General features: G+C 45.8%; 1 protein-coding gene across 2 annotated transcripts in view; it reads left to right on the top strand.

Moving 5' to 3' along the window:
• ASTN1 (astrotactin 1) overlaps positions 1-24407 on the top strand; it is a 343197-nt gene that overhangs the window by 295361 nt on the left and 23429 nt on the right. For both annotated transcript variants that reach the window (XM_043924291.1, XM_043924289.1), the window contains exons 17-20: positions 9216-9484; positions 17450-17583; positions 21298-21449; positions 23100-23235. In XM_043924291.1, coding sequence (XP_043780226.1) covers positions 9216-9484; positions 17450-17583; positions 21298-21449; positions 23100-23235 — 691 coding nt within the window. The remainder of the gene's footprint in view (positions 1-9215; positions 9485-17449; positions 17584-21297; positions 21450-23099; positions 23236-24407) is intronic.

The raw sequence follows: 24407 nt of genomic DNA, 5'->3' as shown, positions 1-24407 counted from the left end.
TCAGCAGGGATAATCCAGCGCAGCTCTGTGCATCCAGAAGGCTGTGACTCTGAATCTCTATGTCAGGTTTATTTTGATGTTGATAAGAAGATGAACACAGCTGAGGCTGGGCCGGGGATGCTGACGGAGCCAGAAACTACTCCCCTCTTCCTGTGGCCTGTTGCCCTGGGCGGAAGTGCAGGGGATGGATGGCCAGCTTTCAAGTGGCCAGCTAAGGAAACGTCACTGGCCACCAATCAGGGGAGGGCTGACTGTCGGAGTCACAGTGTTAATGGCTATGGATGCTCCAATGGGTTGAATTCGGTCTCCCCCCAAATCCATGCTCCTCTGGAAGCTCAGAATATGACCTTATTTGGAAATAGGGTCTTTGCTGATGTAATTCAGTTAAGTTGAGGTTATCCTAGATTTAGGGTGGGCCTGGTGTCTTTGTAAGAGGAGGGAGAGGGAGATTTGGGAAAGACGCACAGAGAAGATGACCTGGTAACACCCAAGGACGAAACTGGAATGATGCAGCTCTAAGCCCAGAAATACCAAGGATTGCCGGGAGCCACTGGAAGCTAGAAGAGGAAGGAAGCATCCTCCCCTAGAGCCTTCAGAGGGCGTGCAGCCCTGCCGACACCTTGGCTTGGGACTTTCAACCCCCAGAACTGGAGAAATAAATTTTTGTTGTTATAAGCCAATCATGTGATATCATTTATTATGGCAGCTTTAGGAAACAGAAAGGGAAAGATTTGATGTGAACAAAAAGCTTGGTGATCCACTTAGTCACATGAAAGGCATTTAGTGAATAAAGAAATGAGACTCTAACAAGCAAATATAAAACCAGAATCCTATAAACATCACAAATGTGGGTGTCAGTGCACACAGAACTGTATCGGTTTGCGATAGGGAAAACCTACAGAGTACCAGGTGCTGGCCTCTAGGGTTGCAGGGAGGAGCAGGTCCCACGCTGGAAGCGAGTAGGATGGACAGGACATAACACCAAACTCAGTCTGATTCAGGGTGGCAGGTACCCCCTCTGGACCCTGGCACAAGTTCCAGCGGAATGACTTCTATTAGGGGCAATGGGAGCAGAGTGGCATCAGTATATACATGGGGAAGGATGGAAGAGTGAGAGGAAGGGAGGGAGGGAGCAAGGAAGGAAAGAAGAAAAAGAAAGCAAAAGGGAAAGACATTTTTAGAGAGTGTGGGGACAACCACAGTCGCAGCTGGTCTCCCATGGCCCACAGACACGTGCACTGAGTAGGTATTTCTGGACAACCTCTGTGAGCCACCTCAGGCTGCCTGGCCTGGCCTTTAGGATGAATGTCAATGAGGCTTTGGGTGGCAGCCTTGAGGAACTGCAGGGCGGCAGAGAGCTTAAATGCCTTTGCTTCTTCCCATCCCCGTGTATTTGTTGAATGCTTGTCAAGGGCGGGGGATTGGGTGAGAAGCACCTTCTTGCCCACTGGGGACTAGCAACCTAGTAATTAAAATGGCTCATTTCTGTGGTCAGAGCTTTAGGGCTTCCCAGCAATTTTTGGATTCTGTTTTTGTTCCTCTTGAGATATATGGGCTGTTTAGAGATGCATCTTCAGGCATCTTTAAAGTGTTGGTTGCATCACTGGGCTGCATTCATGTTTTCCTTTTCACACTAAGTTGAAGATTAAGAAGAAGTCACTTTTTTTTTTTTTAAAGCTCTTGGAGACACTGCTAGACAAAGGTTAGTTTTGGGTTTTTATTGATCCCTTGGTAGATGCTGCTATCCTGCTCTTTCTTGGACTCAGCCTCTCATTCCAAATGGAACATCACTATGACTGACCAGAAAAGAGGCTGACGGAGGCTTTGGCCAGCTTGTCAGTTTATTAGAAAATTAAACCTGTTCCCACGTCAAAGGTGACTTAACAACTTTCGGCAAAGACGAGGCATTGCAGCTACCCCCAAACTTCAGTTTCACGTGAACCAGGAGCCTCAACCAGGAAATTATTTGTTTGATGACATTCTTATTCAGACGGGGGCGATATTCAGGAAATGTAACTTTATGTTATTGATCAGCTTTTTAAGAGCCTTTTGGGGACTAGATACCATTTTCTTTCTGTCTCCTACAGCTTCCAAATCTGCATGGTCATAATTGATGAACAAAATTAGCACCTGAAGGCGCCTTGGGGAAAGGTTTAATTCTGTTTCGTAGGCAATTCTTCATGAGGGAATTGGAAAAGTGCATTTTTAGAAAAGAAAAAATGTCAACAAGGATTGAAGGAAAACTGAGCATTTTCTGGCCAAGTACCAGTTTAAGCAAAAAAAAAAAAAAAAATCCAACTTTTCTTCAACATCCCCATTAATGGGGCTTTGCTGAGGTGCCCAGTGGGTATTTGATGACACCTGACTGCTACTCTGGATTTTACCATACCCAGACATGCTGCTCATGCTTAAAACAAAGACCATCTGCTCTTTCCAGAAGCTTTCTGAAGGAATAACAAAGAACTAGAACTGATGTGTACAGTAACTTTAGTTTTATTGTCGTTGTTGTTCTACATCACATCCCTGCATCTCATTTATTTTCTATTTAGTAGTTGGTACCTCTTCATGTAACTTTAATTTTAGAATACAAAGGATACATCCTGACAAAGGATGTTTGTTTTTTAATCGTGGATTGATTTGTAAGACAGGACAAGAGCATACATTCTCTGGAACTGGGACTGTTTCTGATAGTTGGATAGTTGTCTAGTATTTAATCCCAAAAGAAGGTTCTGCTTCCTCTGAGCTAATGGGTAGTCATGGATGATTGGCAGGAGAGGTGAATGTGTGCAGGCTGAGGTTGGACAGAGCAGAAAAAGTGAAGATGTGGTTTTCATGCTTTATCTCTGTGACCATCCTTGGGGTCTAGAATGCCTCTCTCTGTGTCTTGTTTGCTGGTGAAGTGGTCCATGTGATGAATCCCAGTACAATGCTATCGCTCAGCTCTCAGAGCTGCCCAGAACACACACAAAGCGATGTGACGTCAGTGGCCACAACTTTCTCACATTTTCAAGTCACGGAAGAACCACTGTCTCCTCTTCAGCACCACCCTTGGCTACTCCCTTTTCTAAGTGTAAATCCTTAAATCCCAAGGTGAATTACTCAATGCACGTTAGTAACCTTTGAGCTACATGTGTATGCTTTAAAGTTTGCAGAATGTATTTTTGCAATATTATTTCATATCTTTGCAACTAGATTATCTCTGGCCAATTTCTGTTTGTACATGAAAGTAACGGAACTTACTCAGAACTGATGTCTCTCTTCCTTGAAGGAAACTAGAAAATCTCAAAAGAACCTAGGAAGGTACAGGGAAAAGTGACATTAAACTCAGCCTGTCTAGTTAGTACCTGCGGAACGCAGAGAGCAGGTACTTTGTATATAAGCCATTTAAATGATTTATTAATAGACAGACATTTGTAGCATCCCATAAATATTTGTTTAATGAATTGTTGAATGCATTAGTTACGTTACCTGTTAAGCACTGTGGAATATTACAGTGGCGAAGAAGACTTAATTTCGCCCTCCAAGGAGCCTAGCATTTGATGGTGTGGCTGGCGGCAGTGCAGGTAAGTAGACAGGCACTATAAATATCCTTCATTTTAGAGAGTCCTCACTATGTCCCATATCTGCCAAGTTCTCTTCATGGATTTTATCAGTTGATCATTACCATGGCTTACAAAATCGTCTGTTATCATCTCTATTTTATGTATGAGAAGGCCCAGGTACAGAAAGCTGTCCTGTTAAGAAGCTGTCCTGAAGTTACACAGCTAACAAGTGGTAAGGTCAGAAACCAAACCCAGGCGGTCCAACTCAGACCTCACAGAGAAGTGGATGGCTTGGGGGAGCTAAAGGACATAGACTTGAGATAGATTGGGCAAGCAAGGAGGAACCCACAAAGAATCCAGGATTTCTGGCTCCAGTGACAGAGAAGCTGATGCCCTTTGCTGAAGGAAGGACCAAAGGAGGAGGAGGTTCTGGGGAAGGTGTGGAGGCGTGAGGACAGTAGCTTGGGACACGTTGAGTTTGGATGTTGAACATTCACATGGATTTTCAAGCAAGTATCTTAAGTTTCTGTTATACTTGGGGAAGCAATCATGGCTAGAGATGTAGCTTTGGCTGTTACCAGATGATAACTTTGTTCTTTTACTTGACAACTTAAAGCTTTAATAAGGGACTGAAGATATTTACAGATGCTTTGACTTTATTCTTTATGTTTGGCTTGTTTTCAAAATTTAAATTCATGGTTCATGACTTACTATGTCTACTCCTCACTGTCCAAGGTACTCTTCAAGAGTCTTCTCTAGCACCACAGTTCCAAAGGATCAATTCTTCAGTGCTCAGCCTTCTTTATGACCAAATTCTCACATCTGCACATTACTACTGGAAAAAACCATAGCTTTGGCATGGCAGGTCTAGGAGTTTACTTTAAGGCCATCCAGAGCAACTTGACCCTCTCGGTCTACAGACATAACTAAACGCCCTGAGAGGCTGATTTGAGCCTGGGTGTGTGGGCGGAAATGTGAATTCTGGTAATTTCAAGACTTCTGATGTGAACAGGAGTGGACCAGGGTGGGGCTGGTGGGGGTAGTACAGGGGCATCAGGGTGTCAGCTTCAGGGTACAGTTCTCTGTGGCTGTGCTTAATTTACCCCATGTCAAGCCTTCTTTCCTGCGGGTCCTAAGCTGTCTCCAAAAGCTGGGATCTGATGAGTTTGCATTTGATTTTTTGCTGCCTAATGAACTGCCTCTGTAGTTCTAGCTGTGATGTCATTAGCATCTCATTGCCTTGGGCACCAACTCAGGAGAGAGAGTCTTAGGCAGCCCCAGAATCCTACAGGAATTGTACCAATTTACTTCATAACAACTAATTCACCCTCATGACCTGTCAGTTTCCAGCAGCAAAGCAGACCCTGCATGAGGATGGTCAGTCACTTTTATTATCATCCTCCTATGCTCCTGAGTCTAGGTGGGTCAATATGCACAGGCCTAAGGCCACAGGCACATCCTCAAAGAGATTGTGAACACTGAGGATGCCAATAATCTCATACCACGATATTCTATTGGGGACAGTCATCCGCTGTGTGCTGTAGGATACAGATTTAGCCTAAAGCAAATGGCATTTATTTATAGCAAACTGTATTTGCAAAATGCTTTGCAGTTTGGGGTTGTTAACGACTTTCCAGGTTGGCTGTTCTGCTTGTAAGAAAGCTAAGTGTGATGAGGACCCCAAAGCCTCCTCTGAGAGCAGAGGGGTAAATTTTGCAAATTGGGGTGAGTGGGGGGGGCACATGAGTAGTTTTAGTCAGAAGGCACCTTTGTCAGTTACAGTCTTTTAAGATCTTTGTCGTTATTCAGTTACTCAGTTGTGTCTGACTCTTTGCGACCCCATGGACTGCAGCATGCCAGGCTTCCGGGTCCTTCACTATCTCCCAGAGTTTGCTCAAACTCATGTCCATTGGTTGATGATGCCATCCGACCAAGACCTTAACTGTAACTTATTTATGTCCAGAAATTGTGTGTTTGTTGAAATAGAATATTCATTCTATTAAGAGACAATAGCATGTCTTGAATCACTAGAGCATCTCTACCTTTCTACCCGGGACCTAGAAGGTAGAAGAGGGACAAAGTAGGAAAAGATTGTAACTGGAGTGGGCAGTGGACGAAGGCAGGCATTGAGCCTTGAGGAAATACAGCAGTGTCTCCTCCTTCCACTTCCAGACCTCGCCACCGCCCACTCCAGCACCCAGGATGGGGTTAAAAGCAGATGTCAAAGATCAAACTGTCCTGCCGCGTTTAGGATTCGAAACTCTTCTTCCGCTCACCACAGACATGATGGTTATTGGTGCTCTCTTTGGGCAAAGGGAGATTTATATGGGCTTTCACCACCAGACTCCATCATTTTAAGGAGTATTTCCCAATTGTATCTTTAACAGTGCATGGAAAATGCATTTCCTTTTTGAAAAATCTCTCTCATACACACATCTCTATTCTTCGCTGGAGCCTGAATAGATGGCTTTGGGGAGTTAGCTGCTCGTTGCTTCTGTGTAAATCTCGCTCCTCTCCTGACAGCTCCATCCTGCATGACGAGGGGACCAGAGGGGCAGTTCGTCTTGGCCTCCAGCAGGACCTGCTCTATATGGGGCTGAATATTTTCAGGAGAAGGAAAATAACAGTTCTGATGAAACCAAGAATTTGGTGGCCTCCCACCATCTTCCTCTGTAAACCGCTTCCTGTGCTTCTCTGTGTCCTAACCTTGCACCAATCCAGGGCTGAAGGATATCGAAGGGGATTAGTTGCATCTTGACTTTAATTGGGAAAGCCAGAAGACAGCAGCAAGAGGAACAACCCCTCAAATGTTTACAGCAATTACAAGCCTTAATGATGGAGCATTGGAGGGCAGGGAGGCTGTCACTCAGCTCCACTGTGTTTGAGGTGCAGCGCCCTCTAGTGGCCAAATTTGTCTACTAGCTGGTGCACCCTAAGTGGTGAATGGGCAGGGGTTATTTGTCATGTATTGTGGCTTCCCTCAAAGTTCATTCAGTCAAGAATCTGTCTGCAAATGCAGGAGACCCAGGTTTAATTCCTGGGTCGGGAAGATCCCCTGGAGAAGGAAATGGCAACCCACTCCAGTATTCCCTGCCTGGAGAATCCCATGGACAGAGAAGCCTGGCAGGCTACAGCCCATGGGGTCTCAAGAGTTGGACACGACTTAGCGACTGAACCACCACCATATGTCATATATATACGAATGTGTGTTCTGGGATCTAGAGGGAATTTTTGGGTATTTGGGAATTAAAGGTGAGCAAAAAGAAATTTGATGCCATATTATTTTCCGCTTGAAGTAATTTATACTTCATATGAAGGATATTGAGGGGGACTTTAATTTTCCCTCTGAATTTTATTTTCATTATCTTGTGTTTCTCACAATTGTGCCTCTCACTCTATTTTTCTCCACATAAGTTTTATGGAGTTTGTTTTACTCAACTTTTTGTTATTTGATTGAATGGAAATTGTACCATCACATTTTTTTTAAGTAGCCAGGCATTACTTTTCCATAAGTATCTCTTCTGTCCAAAACAGCCATGATGAATTTATCACACCTTTTCTTTCCTTTCACTGAAGTCATTTTAGACTTTATATCACCATCTAGTGGTCATTTCATAGAAGTGCTTTTCCAAGCCTTTTGAATTACTTTCTCAACCAGGAGGTTGAGATAACATGTGGATGGATAATGAAATGCATGTGAGGGAGGGGCATAGGGCCAGCCGGAGACCCTCAGGCTCTCCAGCAAAGCTTGCACAGTGAAATGTTTTAAATCTTATCTTGAAAAGAAGCATGATCTCTACTGATTTTTTTTTTTTTAATTCCTTTACTCTCTCAATGAATGAGGGCCTGCTTTTCTAGAAGTCACATCATGGATGCAAAGCTCTCACCCCACCCCACTTTTTGCAGCCCAGTTCACGCAGCCTGTTGAAGAAGAATGGAAGCCTGGCCAAGGGGCTGGGTGGGGACTCCTGCCAGGTCATGGCCACTTTATGAACACTCCCAGCTGTGAGGTGGACTGAATTGCGTGAGCCTGAGTATCAATCAAGATTTGCACATGGCTTGGAGTGACTTTGAGGTTAACTGCTGTGGGCTCCTGGACCTTCCATTTGAGGCCATCATTCTTGGTTTTGGTGTGTGCAGTTACTTAGTTCTCTTATAACCTAGCAAGGGCTTGAGCTCAATCTCGGATCTCTTATTAAACAAAATGTGAGTGTGAAATAAATGATATTCTATATTTATAGTCTCTGAGTGAGTCTTTGCCTTTGCACAAAGAAGGAGTCTGGTGTCAATGGAGCTGCTGGTAAAAAATGCCTTCTCCGCATAGTGATGACGCTCATGTGGGAAATGATAGTGCTGAAATACCTCTGGACTCTTCCAAATGGTCTTACATTACATCGCAAACAAGGGGAATAGCAGCGCTCCCTGAACCCTGTAAGAGGGGGCTCTGCTGAAAGCTATCACCTTCTGGAACCACTTTGTAGATCATTCCAAACAGTTCCCCCAAAGATCCAGTCCACCCAGGATGGCACCCTGAATGAGCCTGAGGAGCAGAAGGAATGCCTGTTGTATCTGCCCATGGTTTCCGAAAGCCCAGGTGTCCCCCTGAAATTTTTTCATGTTCAGGCATACAACTGTGCACAAAGGACCAGAGATCACCTAAGGAACCCAGAGTTTGTTTTGTCAGCAGATTCTACTTCCATCTTCCTTTAGACTTAATAACTTAGATGACAAGTCATGAAGGCTTGGAAAAGAAATACCAAGCAGTGCTTTCTTCGGTACAGAGCGAACACTTCTTTTCTGGCAGGCATTTCCACTGTTTGTCACCAAATATAAATCAAGAGCCTCCCCAACTACCTTTTACTCATCAGTCAAGAGCAATACGGATCCATCTCTCAGGCTCTGGAGTACAACTCTTTTTGAAAAAGTCAAGATCCCCTCCCCATCTTCCATACATCAACTGATAATGAAGCAGAGGAAGTCCTATTCTTCCCTATGACTTAAAGGCTTTAGGATTCAGATCTCACAGTATATATTAGCTGTGTCTTCTTGAGGCGCTTGGATTCACTCTCCCCGTCTGTAAAATGGGTGTGATGATAGAACTCATGCAGAGAGCTGCAGTTGAGGTTCAGGGAGGTCTTAAACAGCTCTCACTTTCATAGTTCAGACTTGATGAATCTTACTGTTAGTTATGATTAAAACCATAACGATGGTGATTTGACATGCACTAGTCATTGTGTTTTGTGTTTGAAGAATGGTTGGCTGTTTATTTATTACACAATGCTAGGGGCAGGTATTATTGATACCTTCATTTTGGGATGAAGAGAGTGATTCATAGAATAATCACTGCTATTATTGTTTATGTTATTGATGGTAGTCATAAAACCCACACAGATACTGCAGAAGCATCCCTCTGAAATGATTCGTGGAGCTCATGACACTCAGAAAGGAAGAAAAAAAAACTGTCTCACATTTGGAAAGACTATTTCCAACTCTGTAGTTTTCTGAGAGTATGGGTTCCCCAAACTGAGTGGGATGACAGCATCCCATCCTTACCCCTCACAGACGTTTTCTGACTTCTCGAGGGCCTGACTCCAGCACTCAGGGGCCACGAGGCCACACAAGTCCCTGCTGCTTCCCCTCCCTCACTGCTCCCTTTCATTCTGTGTCTGGCAGGCAACTCCCCATCCGACGAGTCAGAGGAGCGGGAAAGAGACCCCAAGGTGCTGACGTTCCCCGAGTACATCGCGAGCCTGTCAGAGTCTGGCACCAAGCGTGTGGCAGCCGGAGTCCGCACGGAGTGCCAGAGCAAGGGCCGATGCCCCTCGTCCTGCCCGCTGTGTCACGTGACATCCAGCCCTGACACCCCTGCCGAGCCAGTTCTGCTGGAGGTGACCAGAGCCGCCCCCATCTATGAGCTGGTGACCAACAACCAGACCCAGAGGGTAAGAGGCCTGGGACTGGTGGCTCAGGGTGGCATCAACAACAACAGAGGGCTCTGCAAACGGCCTGAGGACGTCACCGGGTCAGCTGAGCTCCAGGCTACGGACATGGAGAGCAGGAATTTTTTTTTTTTTAACTACTCCAGGCATCTAATTTGCTTAGATTTGCATATTTGCATGTTAAATCCAGTCAGTGCCTTCGCGTCACTCGTGGTGATGACTCAGGAGTCACTGCTCAGCATTTGTACAGGTCTGTGAGCAACAAAGGCTGGTAGGAAAGAGGGTGATGGGGCGTTATCGCAATCATAGGCACCAAAACAGTGTTCAGAAAGCCTCAGGATGGGATGGTCATGGGAGGAGGTTCAGCAATACCACCCCTTCTTGTTGGCATGGCAGGTGGACCAGCTCTCCTAACTGATCCAAACCTGGGACCAGCTGCAGCCAGACTAGAAGGAGCACCTTAGGTATACAGGTCCCCAAGGGAAAGGTCTGCCCACCTTAGCCTGGACGGGCTGCTTTCCTGGCGATCACTCTGACTCTAAAACTCCAAATCGATGTAGATCTTCCCGCCTTCTCTTACGAAGCTAGGTCATGAGGTTTCCCCCAACCACATCTGCTTTTCTTCTGCTGATCCGTCTCCCAAGGTGCTAGGAGGAAATAAATGGACCCCTAAGGATAAACTGAATAAGTACAGTAAAGGCAGGCTTACCTCACTCCCTAGCTCTCTGATCTCCTCAAGGATGTGACGAACAGGGTGAGTCAAAACACAGGCAACAGCAACGACAATGACAATGACAAAAATAAACGCAAAAGCTCAAGGTGGGGGACTTCTGAGACTCTAGACAAAGCCCACCTTGGGGACAAGGTACGGTAGAGTCGCAGCAGTGAGCTGCTTGCAGGCCTGAGACGTGTGTGTACCCAGGTGGGGTGTTAATTGCTTTCTCTTTTCTCTTTTAAGGAACACCTGGTGTGTCACAGTTGGTTTCATAGGTGATACTCAAACCAATAGGAAGGATTTTGCGTGTGTGTATGTGTTTCTCTCGCCCCTCTGCCTCCACCACAGATATTTCATTGGCTGTTTGAAAATAAGGTTTTTCACAGGAACAAAAAGATAAATTGTTCCTTTGGCCTACAAATTTCTCTTCACTCTGATAGAAGTGACTATGGGAAGAGAAGTGGGAGAAGAGAGACCACGGGAGGTGGGCTTGAAAGGATGAAGAGAAGGCGGGGCTTGTGTCACCATGGAAACCCAAAGCTGCAGTGCTTTTAATCCAATGCCCGGCCCTCCCCTAACCTGTCCTTCTGTGAGCGGCCCAGGCTGCTTCAGTTGGTACCCAGGCGCTCCTGTACGCTTGGCTGGAAACAGCAGAGTCACGGCGCTCATGCACAGAACCATCCTATGAGACGGGCGGGGCATGTGAAGCTGCAGACAGGGATGAGCTTGGTGGGAGAGTGGGGGGTGTTGGCGCCCCTGCTTCCTGTAGGGCCAACACCAGCAGAATGAGGAAGCTGGAGGAAGTTTCGTCTTTAGCAGCCCCCTTTTCTGGATCCCCTGCTAGCCAGAACTTAGCCCCTTCCTGTCTCCCTGCACTGGTCTTAGGAGGCATCTCTCAACCTCTCTCCTATCTGGCCATATTTTGAACCCTGAATTTCTAAGCACATAGAAAGGTGGCCTGAACTGGAGTTCAGTCACTGTGCCCTGTTTCTCCTCGCTCATCTTCCTTAGACGTATTCTGTCTTCACCATTCTCTCTGCTCCTGTGCTTTTCTTTCTAATTGTACTCTTTCTCCCAAAGGATGGAGATGAGGAGTGATGAAGCCAAGGACCAGGGGAGGGGAGCTGAGTCCTGGCATTCGTAACTTGGTGTGTTCCTATCCCCACCTCTTTGATGGATCTTCGAGCCAATTTTCCAACATCTTGGCCTTATTCTCTTCCTTCTGTTGGACTAAATACTCCCTAATGCCATATTTCAGTCTAGTCTGTGATTGCAGTTTAAAAACATGTAAGTCAAACCACTGTTTTTGCCTGGAAAATCCCATGGACAGAGGAGCCTGGCAGGCTGCAGTCCCTGGGATCACAAAGAGTTGGACACAACTGAGCAACTTCACTTTTTAAATCAAGCCATATAACCAACCAGCTGTCTCACATCCAACAAACTCACCATCTTCCACCCTAAGCCATACCTGCCATGCTTCCATCTCAGTGAAAGACATTATTTTCTATGAAGTTGCCCAAATTGGAGACCAAGGATGTTTCCTATACTTTTCTTGTCCCTGACATCTATTCCATCACCAAGGGCCACAGATATCTCAAATCCATCCTCTTTTTATCAAACCCCCTGTCACAGCTTAACTGTTATATTTCAGTCATGTTAAGTTGCTTCAGCTGTATCCAACTCTTTGTGACCCAATGGACGGTAGCCCACTAGGCTCCTCTGCCCGTGGGATTCTCCAGGCAAGAATGCTGGAGTGGGTTGCCATGCCCTTCTCCAGGGGATCTTCCCATCCCATTGATTGAACCCATAGCTCTTACATCTCCTGCATTAGCTGGTGGGTTCTATGCCACTAGCACCACCTGGAAAGCAGTTCAGTGGGTAATGAATCGGCCTGCAGTGCAGGAGACACAGGAAACAGGGATTCAATCCTTGGGTCAGGACAATTGCTTAGAGGAGGAAATGGCAACCCACTCCAGTATTCTTGCCTAGGAAATCCCGTGGACAGAGGGGCCTGGTGGGCTACAGTCCAAAGGGTCGCAAAGAGTTGGACACAACTGAGTGACTGAGCACACATGGATTGTATTTCAGTCATCCACTGTAATATCAGGCCACCATCTTATTACCGTCGCCTGGTAATAATAATAACTGGTTCCCTGTTAGACCAGTCAGAGTCATCTAACTAATTAGTCTAATATGCACTCCTGATCATAAAGCAGCAAAGTAATTCAGTGGCTCTGTAGAATCTATTGCCACACTCCTTAGCACATCATTAACAAGGGCAGTTCACTATCCAATTTTGTCTTCACTTACATGGTTAGGCTGCACCCACGCTACACTTTATTCTCTAAAATTTAACTCCTTGTATCTCCTTAAACACAGAATGTTTTCTCCCATGCTTCTGGTCCTTCAGATTTTCAACTCTGTCTCCCAAAAGTGCTTTCTCCCACATTACTGCCACTGGCAGACTCCTATTGTTACTTCCAAGTTCCAGCTCAAACATGACCCTCCCTTACTTTCCCAGGCCAACATGAATGGATATCCATCGTGAATGAATAGATGAACTTGAAAGTTCAGCTGCTATCCTTAGAAAAAAATAATAAAAATTGGAAATTAGATTTCTTTTTTAGAGTCAGAATTAAATCTAATGACAAACCAGGACTCCTATGCAATGCCTGGCACATTGGAGGTACAAAGAAAAATGTGATTTTCCCTTCTCTTTCTTTCCCAAATCATACCTTCTTGATTCTGAAATCACTTCAGACATTTCAGGGTGTGCTCCAAGGAGATCCAGTCCTTGATGCCTTAGCACAGAAAGAATTCAGTGAGAGGCAAAGTGATAGATAAGAAGTGACTTATTAGAACAAGGTGTTTGTGAGGTTTATAAATGGGCAGGTTAGAGGGGGCTCGGCACTGAGAACTTAGTAGGCTACAGTTTTATAATCAAAGGAAGAGTGAGGAGGGGAAAAAAAAAACACTTTTTTCCTCATTCTTGAATAGACATAACGCTTCCATCAGTTCCTTCTCTGGGTTGAGCAGGGGAGTTTTCCTATATGAGCAGGCTAGGACTGTCATGGCACTATGGAAAAATTAGTTTAGGTCTCATTACAATGAGGGCGGGCTTCCCAGGTAGTGCTAGTGGTAAAGAACCTGCCTGCCAATGCAAGAGATGTAAAATATGAGGGTTCGATCCCTGGGTCAGGAAGATCCCCTGGCAACCCTCTCCAGTATTCTTGCCTGGAGAATCCCATGGACAGAGGAGCCTGGCAAGCTACAGTCCATGGGGTCACAAAGAGTCGGACACAGCTGAAGCAACTAAACACGCATGCACGCACGATGAAGGCCTTTCACTTTGAAATGTCACTTTCCTATAAATTGTTGACTTTTGTGTGTGCAGAGAGCATGTCCTAGGAGTCATTAACTGACTGGGCTCACTGGGCAGGATGTGGGTCTCGTGCCGCCATTGTTTGATTTTGGGGGGCATGCCCCATGCTTCCGGAGCATGGTTCTGTTGCTAAGCAAGCCCACTTGGTCTTGGTTAAGCAAACCTACTTTCTTGAGTGATTAGTAAGTTACAGGGTCTCCCATACTTTTTCTTTACTACAATCCCCTAGTGGGATTAGTTATTTAGTCACCTACTTTGCCCCTTTCCTATGTCCCTCTCAATTCCTCTCTGGTACCCTCAACCTACCTTCGCAGTTAGCTCTTGCATAGAATTTAAAGAGGAGGAACTTGCAGGGAATGGTCTGAAATGGCATTCAGAATGTTTGTCATCATGTCGGTCTTTACGCCTCTGGGAGGAAAATCTGGTCATGTTGCTCCCTTGTGTGAAACATTCTGATGACTTCTTGTTTCTCTTAGAATGTGACAGCCTCCCACACAGTGTCCAAGGGCTCTCTGTAATCAACCCTATCTCCCTCCCACTTCCTGAGCATCTCTTTGGCCCTGCTCTCTCTCACAGCCAGATAAACTTTTTCTCAGTTGATGTTAGAAGTAAAGTCTCATACAGGCTAAAGTCTTCTTAATGTTGTTTTTTTTCCTACCTGGAACACTTCTCCAACTTTTGTGACTCGATTACTCTTGATCTACCCCTCCTGTCTCACCGAGGCATTCCCACACTCTTCTGTGGTACGGGCCCCCTCCTTGTGCCTCCTGCCACCATCTCACTCTTTTCTGGAGTCCTTGTCACAGTTGTGGTTATTTATGTAATTTTTGTTTATTATTTAACTGTAAGACTTAATGCAAGCAGGGGCCATATTTACCTTCGCATTGTATCCTTAATGCTTAGCACAGGAAATGGTCTTTATAGGTGCTTAATCAGTAATAGTTGATTAAAGACTCTAAAGCAGCAGCCATGAAATCCTCTTCATTCTGTTCATCTCAAAGGTTTTCTGTTTTCCTAGTTAAAAAAAAAAAAATATATATATATATGTATCTTTATGTATGTATTTATATATATGTGTGTGTGTGTGTGTGTGTGTGTGTGTGTGTATATATATATATATATATATATTAATATAGTTCAGTCCAGGAAAACATGAAGTGAGCACTTAGTATGGACCAGGCTTCATCTTGGGAGCTAGCGGATTAATCAAGACAGCTTTATGTATCCATCTAGCCTGAGGTACCAAATCCATTCTGTTGCCCATTTACTAACCTGTGACCATGAGCAAGTTCACGGTGACCTAACCTCTTGGACTCTGTAAGTGTCTTCCACTGTGAATTGTGATAATGGTTTATCATGGAGCTCAAATTAAAGTGTCACTGATCCAAACTCAGGCCTACTCAGCTGCGCATGGTAAAGCCAATCTACTGACACCAGGTCGTGGTGAAGGAAAAGGCAGCTTGTATTGTGAAGGTTGCCAATACAAGGATGGTGGCTTGTGCTCCAAAACCCTAAACTCCTAGAAGGGTTTCAGCAAAACAGTTTTAAAGGCTAGGTGAGGGAGGGGGTATGTGATGAATGCATGGTGAGCAATTCTCTGAATGGCTGATGGTGAGGGAATGGGATAGTGTCTCGGGTTAACATTATCCACGCCGTCCTTAGGTTCCAGGAAGCCTGGTCATCAAATAGGCACATCTTCCATTTGGTGGGAGGTTTACATCTGTAAAACAACTCAGGAAATGTGCATCAGATACTATTATCTAGGTACTTCAGAGAGGAGCTAGAGCAAAGGATGAGGGGGAAGGCCCTCAGGGCTCTGCTCTGTTACAAAGGTTTAGCATCTGAAAGGGCTTTGTAAACTTGAAAACTCTACACAGATAGTACTGATAATGGAGAATGACCCGGCCCCTGCTCCCTAGAGGCTCCCTTTCCACCCTTTCCAAGGTGGGTGGTGTGGGAGGGGAGTATCGGTGTGGACTTTACGTATTTTATCTAACCTGCCATGGGTGGGACATAGGCTACTGGCTTTGGGCTTGGACATGTTGGTTTTTCAGGATTATCTCTTCTTTTACTTCTTCTTTTCTGTTTTTTTTGTTTTTTCTTTCTTTAATTCTTTGGCCTAACATTTTCCAGGATAGCTGTGTCCTTTCTCTAACTTATCAATTATGTGTGGGTATGGTGAGGGTGGTGAAGAAGGAAATGGCAACCCATTCAGTATTCTTGCCTGGAGAATCCCATGGACGGAGGAGCCTGGTAGGCTGCAGTCCACAGGGTCGCAAAGAGTCGGACATGACTGAGCTACTTCACTTCACTTCACTTCACTTCATGGTGAGGGTGGAACCGAGGGAAGAGAACCACAGGGAAAGCAGATGCTGCAGAGGTTGAGTTGCCCTGAGAGAAAGCTCTGGGCTTGCCCTGTGGCCATCTCAGGCTCTCCCCAACCCTGAGCTTGGGGTTGGGATGTTGGAGGGGGGCAGGCATTGAGGGATCAGTACCCCTCAGGACCTCCCACTTCTTCACCAGGGACTTGCCTCTCTCACAAGTTCTGTTCCCTCACTGATCTAATGTTATCTTATTGTCCTTTCATTGAACAGTGAATATCTGCTGTGAAACCACTGTATGTGAAGAATTGTTCTAGCTTCTGTGGTATTTACAAGCTTCCTCATAAGACCCGACCCTGTCTTTTAAAGACAATAACAATTGTCGGTATTTATTGATGACTAACATGTACTATTTACATACGACTATTGTGTGCACCGGGCTTCCCTGTTAGCTCCGCTGGTAAAGAATCTGCCTGCAACACAAGGGACCCTGGCTCAATTCTTGGGTCAGAAAGATCCCCTGGAGAAGGGATAGGCTACCCACTCCAGTATTCTTGGGCTTCCCTGGTGGCTCAGATGGTAGAGAATCTGACTGCAATGCAGGAGACCTGGGTTCACTCCCTGGGTTGGGAAGATCCTCTGGAGAAGGCAATGGCTACGCACTCCAGTATTCTTGCCTGGAGAATTCCATGGACAGAGGACAGTCCCTGGGGTCACAAAGAGTCGGGCACAACTGAGCGACCGTCACTTCCTTCAATTCAATGTGTGCATTAGTATAGGCACTCTGCCATGCTCCTTGGCATATATTTGTTTCATTTAATTGACACAACATCCTCATAGGGAAAGTGCTGTTTTTATCCCATTTTACCATTGAGGAACCTGAATTTATGCCATTTGCCCAAGGTCACAGGGCAGGGGGTGGCAGAGCTGGAGTCCTCACCCAGAGGGACTGCTCCAGAGCCCGGGTCTCAGCCTGCATGCCACGTGATTTCTACCTTCCATGAGGAAAGAGAGGCATGATGCGTAATCACAACCCAAGGCAGAATCGCATACATACTGTGAGCGAGATGCAAGGTCTGCTGAAGGAGTAGAGAGGACATACTGGGACAGGGTGAAGAGGGCAGAGGAGGATGCCCTGAGAGGCATCTGAGAAAAGGCCGAGTGCCTATGGGCCAAGGGGAAGGCGCTGAAAGCCAGCCCCGCAGAGTGGATGGAGACGAAGTCGTGTTGCTAGGGCCAGAGTGTGGAATGCTGGTGCAGAATGGGAGGGAGAGGCAAGGTGGGATAAGACTGGCTCCCAAGGTGCCAGCCCTCAACCACAGGGATGAACCACAGGGATGCTAATGAGACAGGGACACCCTCTAGGTCCTCCGAGGTCCAGCTTTCCCAGAAACATGCCCCTGGGGTCGAAATACATGGAGAGGTGGTGCTGCAGTGGGCTGGCTGGACTTATTTAGGGCCAAGCAGAGCCCTGATAACTCCGTCTCTAGAGTCTGATGACCTGGCCCTGGCTCCCTGACGCTCATTCTTGTCTCTGCCCTCCCTTGCAGCTTTTGCTGGAGGCCACCATGAGCTCTCTCTGGTGCTCGGGAACCGGAGACGTCATCGAGGACTGGTGTCGATGTGACTCCACTGCTTTCGGAGCTGACGGACTCCCCACCTGCGCGCCTCTCCCTCAGCCCGTGTACAAGTCCCTCCTTTCTGGGCTTTCCCTTGCTGGCATGCCTTAGCATTATCCTGCAAACGTATATTAAAGATTGTTCACTATTTTCCAGGCAATGGGCTGGGTACTGGGGAACAGAAAGGAAAAGATGGTGCAGTACCTGCCTTCGGGGCACTTTCAGTCTTTCAGGGGAGGCAGTAGGGGGGATGGTTTGGTAAGAACTATTTGAGACAAGGACTTCCCTGGTGGTCCAGTAGTTAAGACTCTGTGCTTCCACTGCAGGGGGCAGGGGGCAGGGGGCAGGGGGTAGGGGTGATCCCTGGTCTGGGGAACTAAGATACCACTTTCCATGTGGTGCGCCCCCCAAAAAAGTTATATGAGACATTTAAAGACAAGGTGAAAAGGGAATGGTCAAGTGTGAATCTGAAGAATAATGAAGGCTTTATGAAGGAGATGGCACTTGAGCTTTATGAAGGAGATGGCACTTGAATTTCTCCCTGAAGGTAGAAAAAGCAGGACAACATGACTTAAAGCTAAGAGGGGAAAATGTGCTAGAAGTGGATGAAGTTAGACATGAATTATAAGGCCCAGGCCAAAAGCACACTTACTGGGTGACTGGCACCGTGTCGGGCAGTAAAGTACTATTACCACCCTTCCCCTTTAATAGACAAGGAAATGGACTCAGATGGACTGAATAGCTTTTTGTACAGTCATAGAACAGGAAGCAGAGCCATAGCTGAGAGACCGTGGTCTTAGCCATCATAGTGCAGAGAGGATACCTCTGAGAAATGACTTTGGGTCAAACCAGTAGAGTTTGGTGACTGGTTGAGTATGGAAGTGAGAAGGAAGGAAGAAGTTGAGAATGGACTTAAGACTTATGACTGGAGTGGCTGGGAAGATGAATAGGCTACAACTGAGAAAAGAAGCATCCCAGGAGAAGCAGGTTTGAGGAGGAGGTTGACTCCCTCTGGACCTGCCTTAGAGTTATAGAGGGACAGTCTTACAGATATGGTCACTGGTCAGCAGGAAAGATGATCTGAGCTCTGTAAAAAAGTACCTACTAGTAAGAAGGTTGAACTCAGCCCCAAAGAAATGAGAAACAGAACCAGAGCTAGGAGAAAGGATGCTCCAGATTGACTATCAACCAGGAAGAATGGCAGGTCAAGGACGCGTGTTAAGGGGTATCTGCATTTGAGGGTTGAAGAAAGTGCAAAGGGCTCAAAGGTCGCTGAGAATGAACATGTCTGGTTTCCATCCCTGGATTCCATCCCCTCTGAGGAAGGCTGAACAGAAGTGGCTGGACTCATGTAAAGGGCAGGAGCCCCTGTTAGTCTCCAGTGGGGCTTCAACCATGGGAGTGAGGCCCAGAAATACTGTGTCTACTAAAGAGGCCTGGTCAGATGAGCTAGAGAAGCCTGGCCCCATGAATTGTCAGGCAAAGAGAGCCCAGAGAGAGGATCAGGGCCTGGTAACTGGAGGGCTGAGGAAGTGGGAGCAAGAGGGTAGGAGGAAACGCGCACGTGAGAGGCTGGCCTGGGTGCACCCTGCCCTCTGGTCTGTTCCATGCAAGTGCGGGTGGGCGTTAGAGGGCCAGGACCTAGCCGGAAGAACACCGAGAACCAAGAGAACACAGTGGTGGAGGGTCATTACAAGTCCGATGTCTCCTTAGGTCTTTTCTATTTGGGTAATTTTAGACACACCAGCCACTGGCTTCTTGATCTTTATAGCCATAACTTGGACCTCTTAGCTCAAAGGGAATCAAGCTCATTATGAGTAAAAGCTCTTTCTTTTTGTAGAAAGGGAGACCCTAAAACATGGTGCTTCTAGACTGATTCACCAATTAAAACAGCTACCTTTGAAATACTGAAGCCACCAAATTGTTATCATCAGGTGGACACAAAATCCAGTTATTAGTGTGAGCTGATTTCATTTCTAAAGCTGCATTGACTAAATGTCACAGCAAAAAATCAAATTGGGCTAAATTTCCATAAACAGGAAAGTCTATTAAGGATTTTGCTTTCCTTGTCAACTCTAATCACTTCTCCCATCACCAGACCTTAATTTCTTGAATTTTTATCAGTAGTTGGATATAGAGATGCACCCTAGTTCTACACAAGCGTAAATCATACACAGTCCTATTTCTCGGTAGAGTCCACAGCCTTGGTCCCTATTTTCACAGATTCTGAATCCTTAGTAAGCCTTAGTTACTGAAGCTTCCTAATGCTTTTTTCCTTCAAAATAGCCCTGTGCATATGATTCTAATTAATGAATTTGTCAGTATTTGCACTGCTTTGTTTCTGCTCCATCTTTACTGTCATATGCAAACTATGCACTCCTTCCTAGTAAGCCACTGAAGAGCATGTGGTTTGTATTATTTCCCCACCAGTTGAATTCCTTGCTGTTGCTCCCACAGTCTCCCATGATTTCTTGTTAGAGTTCTTCTCACATGTGATTACAATCACATGTATAATTGTATGTTGGTCTGGCGACCACTCCATAGAAGAAGGGACTGGAGCTGGCCTGGGATCCTCAGCACCAAGCATATTCTTATAAGTAATGGGTGCTTAATAAACATTTGTTGAATTGAAATTGAACATTGCTTTGGTGTGATCCGTCCACACGACCTTGCCTGGGAATCCTTGAGACCAGTGACACATCTTTGAACTCAGCAGAGACTAGAGGGCCTTGCTTATGGGTGGTCATGAGATAGAGGAGTCAAGGTTGGGACTAAATGGCAGAGACACATGTAAGGGAAGGAGGCTGGTGTGATCAAGAACTGGGAAAACTCCCCGAAGCCAGTGGTCTAGGAAGGAACAAAGACAAGAAGCAAGTGAGAAACCTACAGCACACACATGAAGTCAGAACAAAGACAGAGAATTGGAACCTCTTGGATCATTAGAAAATCCATACCAGTGGACGTCAGTATTGAATCTCTGCCATGCACAAACAGGGATGAGGTGGCAAAGAGTGGTCAAAATGGACAACTGACATGACATGAGGAGCCAGTGAATTGGGAAAAGCGATGCAAGACTGGAATCAGGAATCAGAATCTTCATAGAAACCCAACAGCAAAGATAGAAACTGAAATCAGAACCAGAGTTTGCAGATGCAGGCCATCGCCCCAAGGAGAACTTGACACGTGTCCAGCTCTCTCTGGCCCAGTAAAGTCCCCTGTAAACATGACCTCCAAACTGAGCAGATGTCAGTCCCCATAGCAAGAGGGGAAGCCAGGGTTCCCCCAGCAGGGCAGATCCTGTAATGTTCTCGAAGCTGAGCCGACTGTTCTTCTTGAGGATTCTCCCAGGTAATACCTTCAACGGGCCTTGGTATGAGTCTTGTAGGCGCGTTTTCTAATTTTTCAAGAGCAAATCCAGAAATTATATTTTCAAGCCTATAATGTGTTACTCCAAAGGCCCTCTCCACCAACCGTGTGCGATATAACTATTTGTTAATCTTTGACTCACCTGCTTATTTATTTACCAATAAATGTTGAGTTCCCAATTTGTAATGGGCCCGTAGATGAACAAAATATAGACTTTAAGGACCTTCAAGAATCTTTACTTTTTAGTCAAGGAGACAGGCCCTCAAAGACATCATTTTAGTGGCTGGTCAAGAAAAGTTAGAAAAAAGAGAGTTTACCATGTAACAGTTGGGAAGGTGGCCAGCAGTGGTATCAGGAGACATCCCAGGTCTGGGTTGGGTCCTTGTCTCATGTTTCTTCCTGTCTGCACTCAGGCTGAGACTGTCCACGGTTCACGAGCCTAGCAGCACCCTTGTGGTCTTGGAGTGGGAACACTCAGAGCCTCCGATCGGGGTGCAGATTGTAGATTACCTCATCCGTCAAGAGAAGGTCACTGACAGGATGGACCACTCCAAAGTGGAGACAGGTGAGCATCTCCCACTGGGCAGGCTCATCTTGATCCAAGGTAGCAAAGAGAAAAGGCAAATGTCCTGCCTCCTGCCTTTGCCCCAGGTCCCCAGGATCCCCGGGTCACGTGGGAAGAGCAGGGAGAAGCAGTAGCAGTTGTCTTCCCCATTTAAGAGTTTTTGCATAGTGAGTAGCTGACAAAGTCTTGTTTTGATTTTGTTTTCCTCTTTGTTTACGAAAGAGGTGCCCGTTTCATTGCCTCTAGGCACACTTACAAAGGAACAACAATACAATATGCTAGTTATCCTAGGCCACAATTAGGAAATAATTCTGTGTTAACCACTGCCATGATTACAGGGGGAAAAAAAAAAATCCCTTTGCTATAACCCCCACTCCCCACCCCATCCAGGCAAAAGCATGTAGAAACAGATGTGCTTATTACCCTGTGTCTTGTCCTAAAGCAAGGACAAGCTTTTGCCAGGTCCTAAAGCAAGCAAGCAAAAGATCGTTTTGCTTGTCCTAAAGCAAGGACCTGCTTTTGCCAGGGCCTGCTGGAAGAGGGAAGTGTTAAAAGAGTGGAAATACCCCATGAAAAATGTTTCATGCCTCAGTATTTACTCTCTACACATAGAGAGAGGTCAACATAAATCATTCCTAAAACTGATGCATGAACATGGGCACTGGCAGGGTGGTCTCATTTGGGGCAAATAACTTCTGGTGAAACTATCATGGAGGCTTTGGAACATATGCACTGCCTTCGGGCATGGAGAGCTGGCTACTGCTTCTTCTGGTGTGCACAGGTATTGTGAAGGTCTGGCAGTGACCACTGACCAGAACAGATGTTCTCCGCCCGAGCCAAGAGCATGTCATAAAAGGGCTCGCTGGTGTGCTGGATCCATCTTGCCTTGGTTGTTTCTGAACTAACTCTGGACAAATGGCTCCAAACTGATGAGTTAGGTGTGAATCACTCAGAAAAGATCATTCCTTCTAGATCTCCTTTCCCTACTAGGAATTTCAGAAGATCAGGGACCAAGACTTCCTTGGTGGTCCAGGGGTTAAGACTCCACCTTCCAATGCCAGAGATATGAAGTTCTATCCCTGGTTGGGGAACTAAGATCCCACATGCCCCTGGGTGCAGCCAAAAATTTAAAAAATAATAAATTCAGCTCAGTTCAGTCAAACAGTCATGTCCGACTCTCTGCGGCCCATGGACTCCAGCACACCAGACCTCCCTGTCCATCACTAACTCCTGGAACCTGCTCAAACTCATGTCCATCAAGTTGGTGATGCCATCCAACCATCTCACCCTTTGTCATCCCCTTCTCCTCCTGCCTTCAATCTTTCCCAGCATCAGGGTCTTTTCCAATGAGTCAGTTCTTCACATCAGGTAGCCAAAGTATTGGAGCTTCAGCTTCAGCATCAGTCTTTCCAATGAATATTCAGGACTGATTTCCTTTAGGAATGACTGGTTTGATCTCCTTATAGTCCTGATTTCCTTTAGGAATGACTTGCAGTCCAAGGGAATCTATAAATTAATTAATTTAAAAAAAAAAGAAGATGGGGGACCAAATGATTTGCATATTAAGTTTTCATAGAGTTGATTATCCCCAGACATTGCTTGGCCACCACTGTTTCTCATGCCTTTTCTATTCCTTGCTGTTCTGGGCAGAAACGGTGCTAAGCTTCGTAGACGACATCATCTCCGGAGCGAAGGCTCCTTGTGCGATGCCCTCTCAGGTCCCAGACAAGCAGCTCACCACAATCTCTCTGATCATCCGATGCCTGGAACCCGACACCATCTACATGTGAGTGACACCCACCCACCTCGTTATTCCTTGCCTTGAACACCCCCAGACTTTTAGCTAGCTCCTTTTTACTACTTGAGCTCCTCTAGAGACTTGGAAAAATATAAGTGTTCCAAATCTTGTCTCAATCATCATTATAGTGTGTCTGTGTGTTAGTTGCTTAGTCGTATCTGACTCTTTGTGACCCCGTGGACTGTAGCCCACCATGGAGTCTTCCAGGCAAGAAAACTGGAGTGGGTTGCCATATCCTTCTTCAGGGAATCTTCCTGACCCAGCTATCGAACCTAGGTGTCCCACATGGCAGGCAGATTCTTTACCGTCTGAGCCACCAGGGAAGCCCTAGCATTATAGGGGACCTTCTAAACACTGGATGCGGAGGATCACAGAAGATAATAGAATCCCATCCTAATTTGCAACACAGAGGAGAAACATATAAACAGCTAGCTTTAACATCAGGCAGAATGAAATAAAAGCTAGACGTAAAAGAGCAAAGAACATGTCATAGAAGAGAAAAGAAAGTTGTGATTCATTCTAAGTAGAATGGAAGTTGTCTGGACTGGGTTGTGCAGATTTGCAGTAGGTCGCGCCATGTTAGAAAAGGCACACCAGGCGGAGGAAACAGCAAGGGCAGAGGTGAAAAGGTGTGATGATGAGCGGCCAGGAGACGATGGGGTGGAAACAGATGGTGAAGAAAGGGGCTAGAAGAAAGTGAACTCAGGAGAATAAAGTGAATGCTGAAAGTCAGAGGATATTATTACCTTTTTTTTTTTTTTTTCTGGAGGAAAGGAATAGAATACCAAGAGCTCTGCTTTAAAAAAAAAAAAAAGGTAGCCTCAGTCACATTGAAATAGTTTTATAGAGGTGAGAGATGTTCCTTCTTCAAAGAAAATAAAGCGAGCTCCTATCTTGTGGCACTTGGACCAGCTCTATTCTTGCTGGTAGCTCTTCCCTGTTTCCCTCTGTGCTCTGGGAACAACTGTGAAGTATTTTCGAAGCAGACATAAAAGACACCAAAAGAGGAGAGATAGTGATGGAATCTAAGTCATGATGGGAACATTGGGGGACAAAGGCAGAATTCATAGTGATGTAGTTCTGGGACCCTTTGACCCCATCAGTATGAAAAACATTTAACAGTTTACAGATGAGGTCATGAGAATAGAGTCAAGGTTTCC

The sequence above is a fragment of the Cervus elaphus genome, chromosome 14 (assembly GCF_910594005.1).
Source record: "Cervus elaphus chromosome 14, mCerEla1.1, whole genome shotgun sequence".
Taxonomy (NCBI): Eukaryota; Metazoa; Chordata; class Mammalia; order Artiodactyla; family Cervidae; genus Cervus; species Cervus elaphus.
Note: the sequence above shows the minus strand (reverse complement) of the source record. Positions and strands in the feature narration are given on the sequence as shown.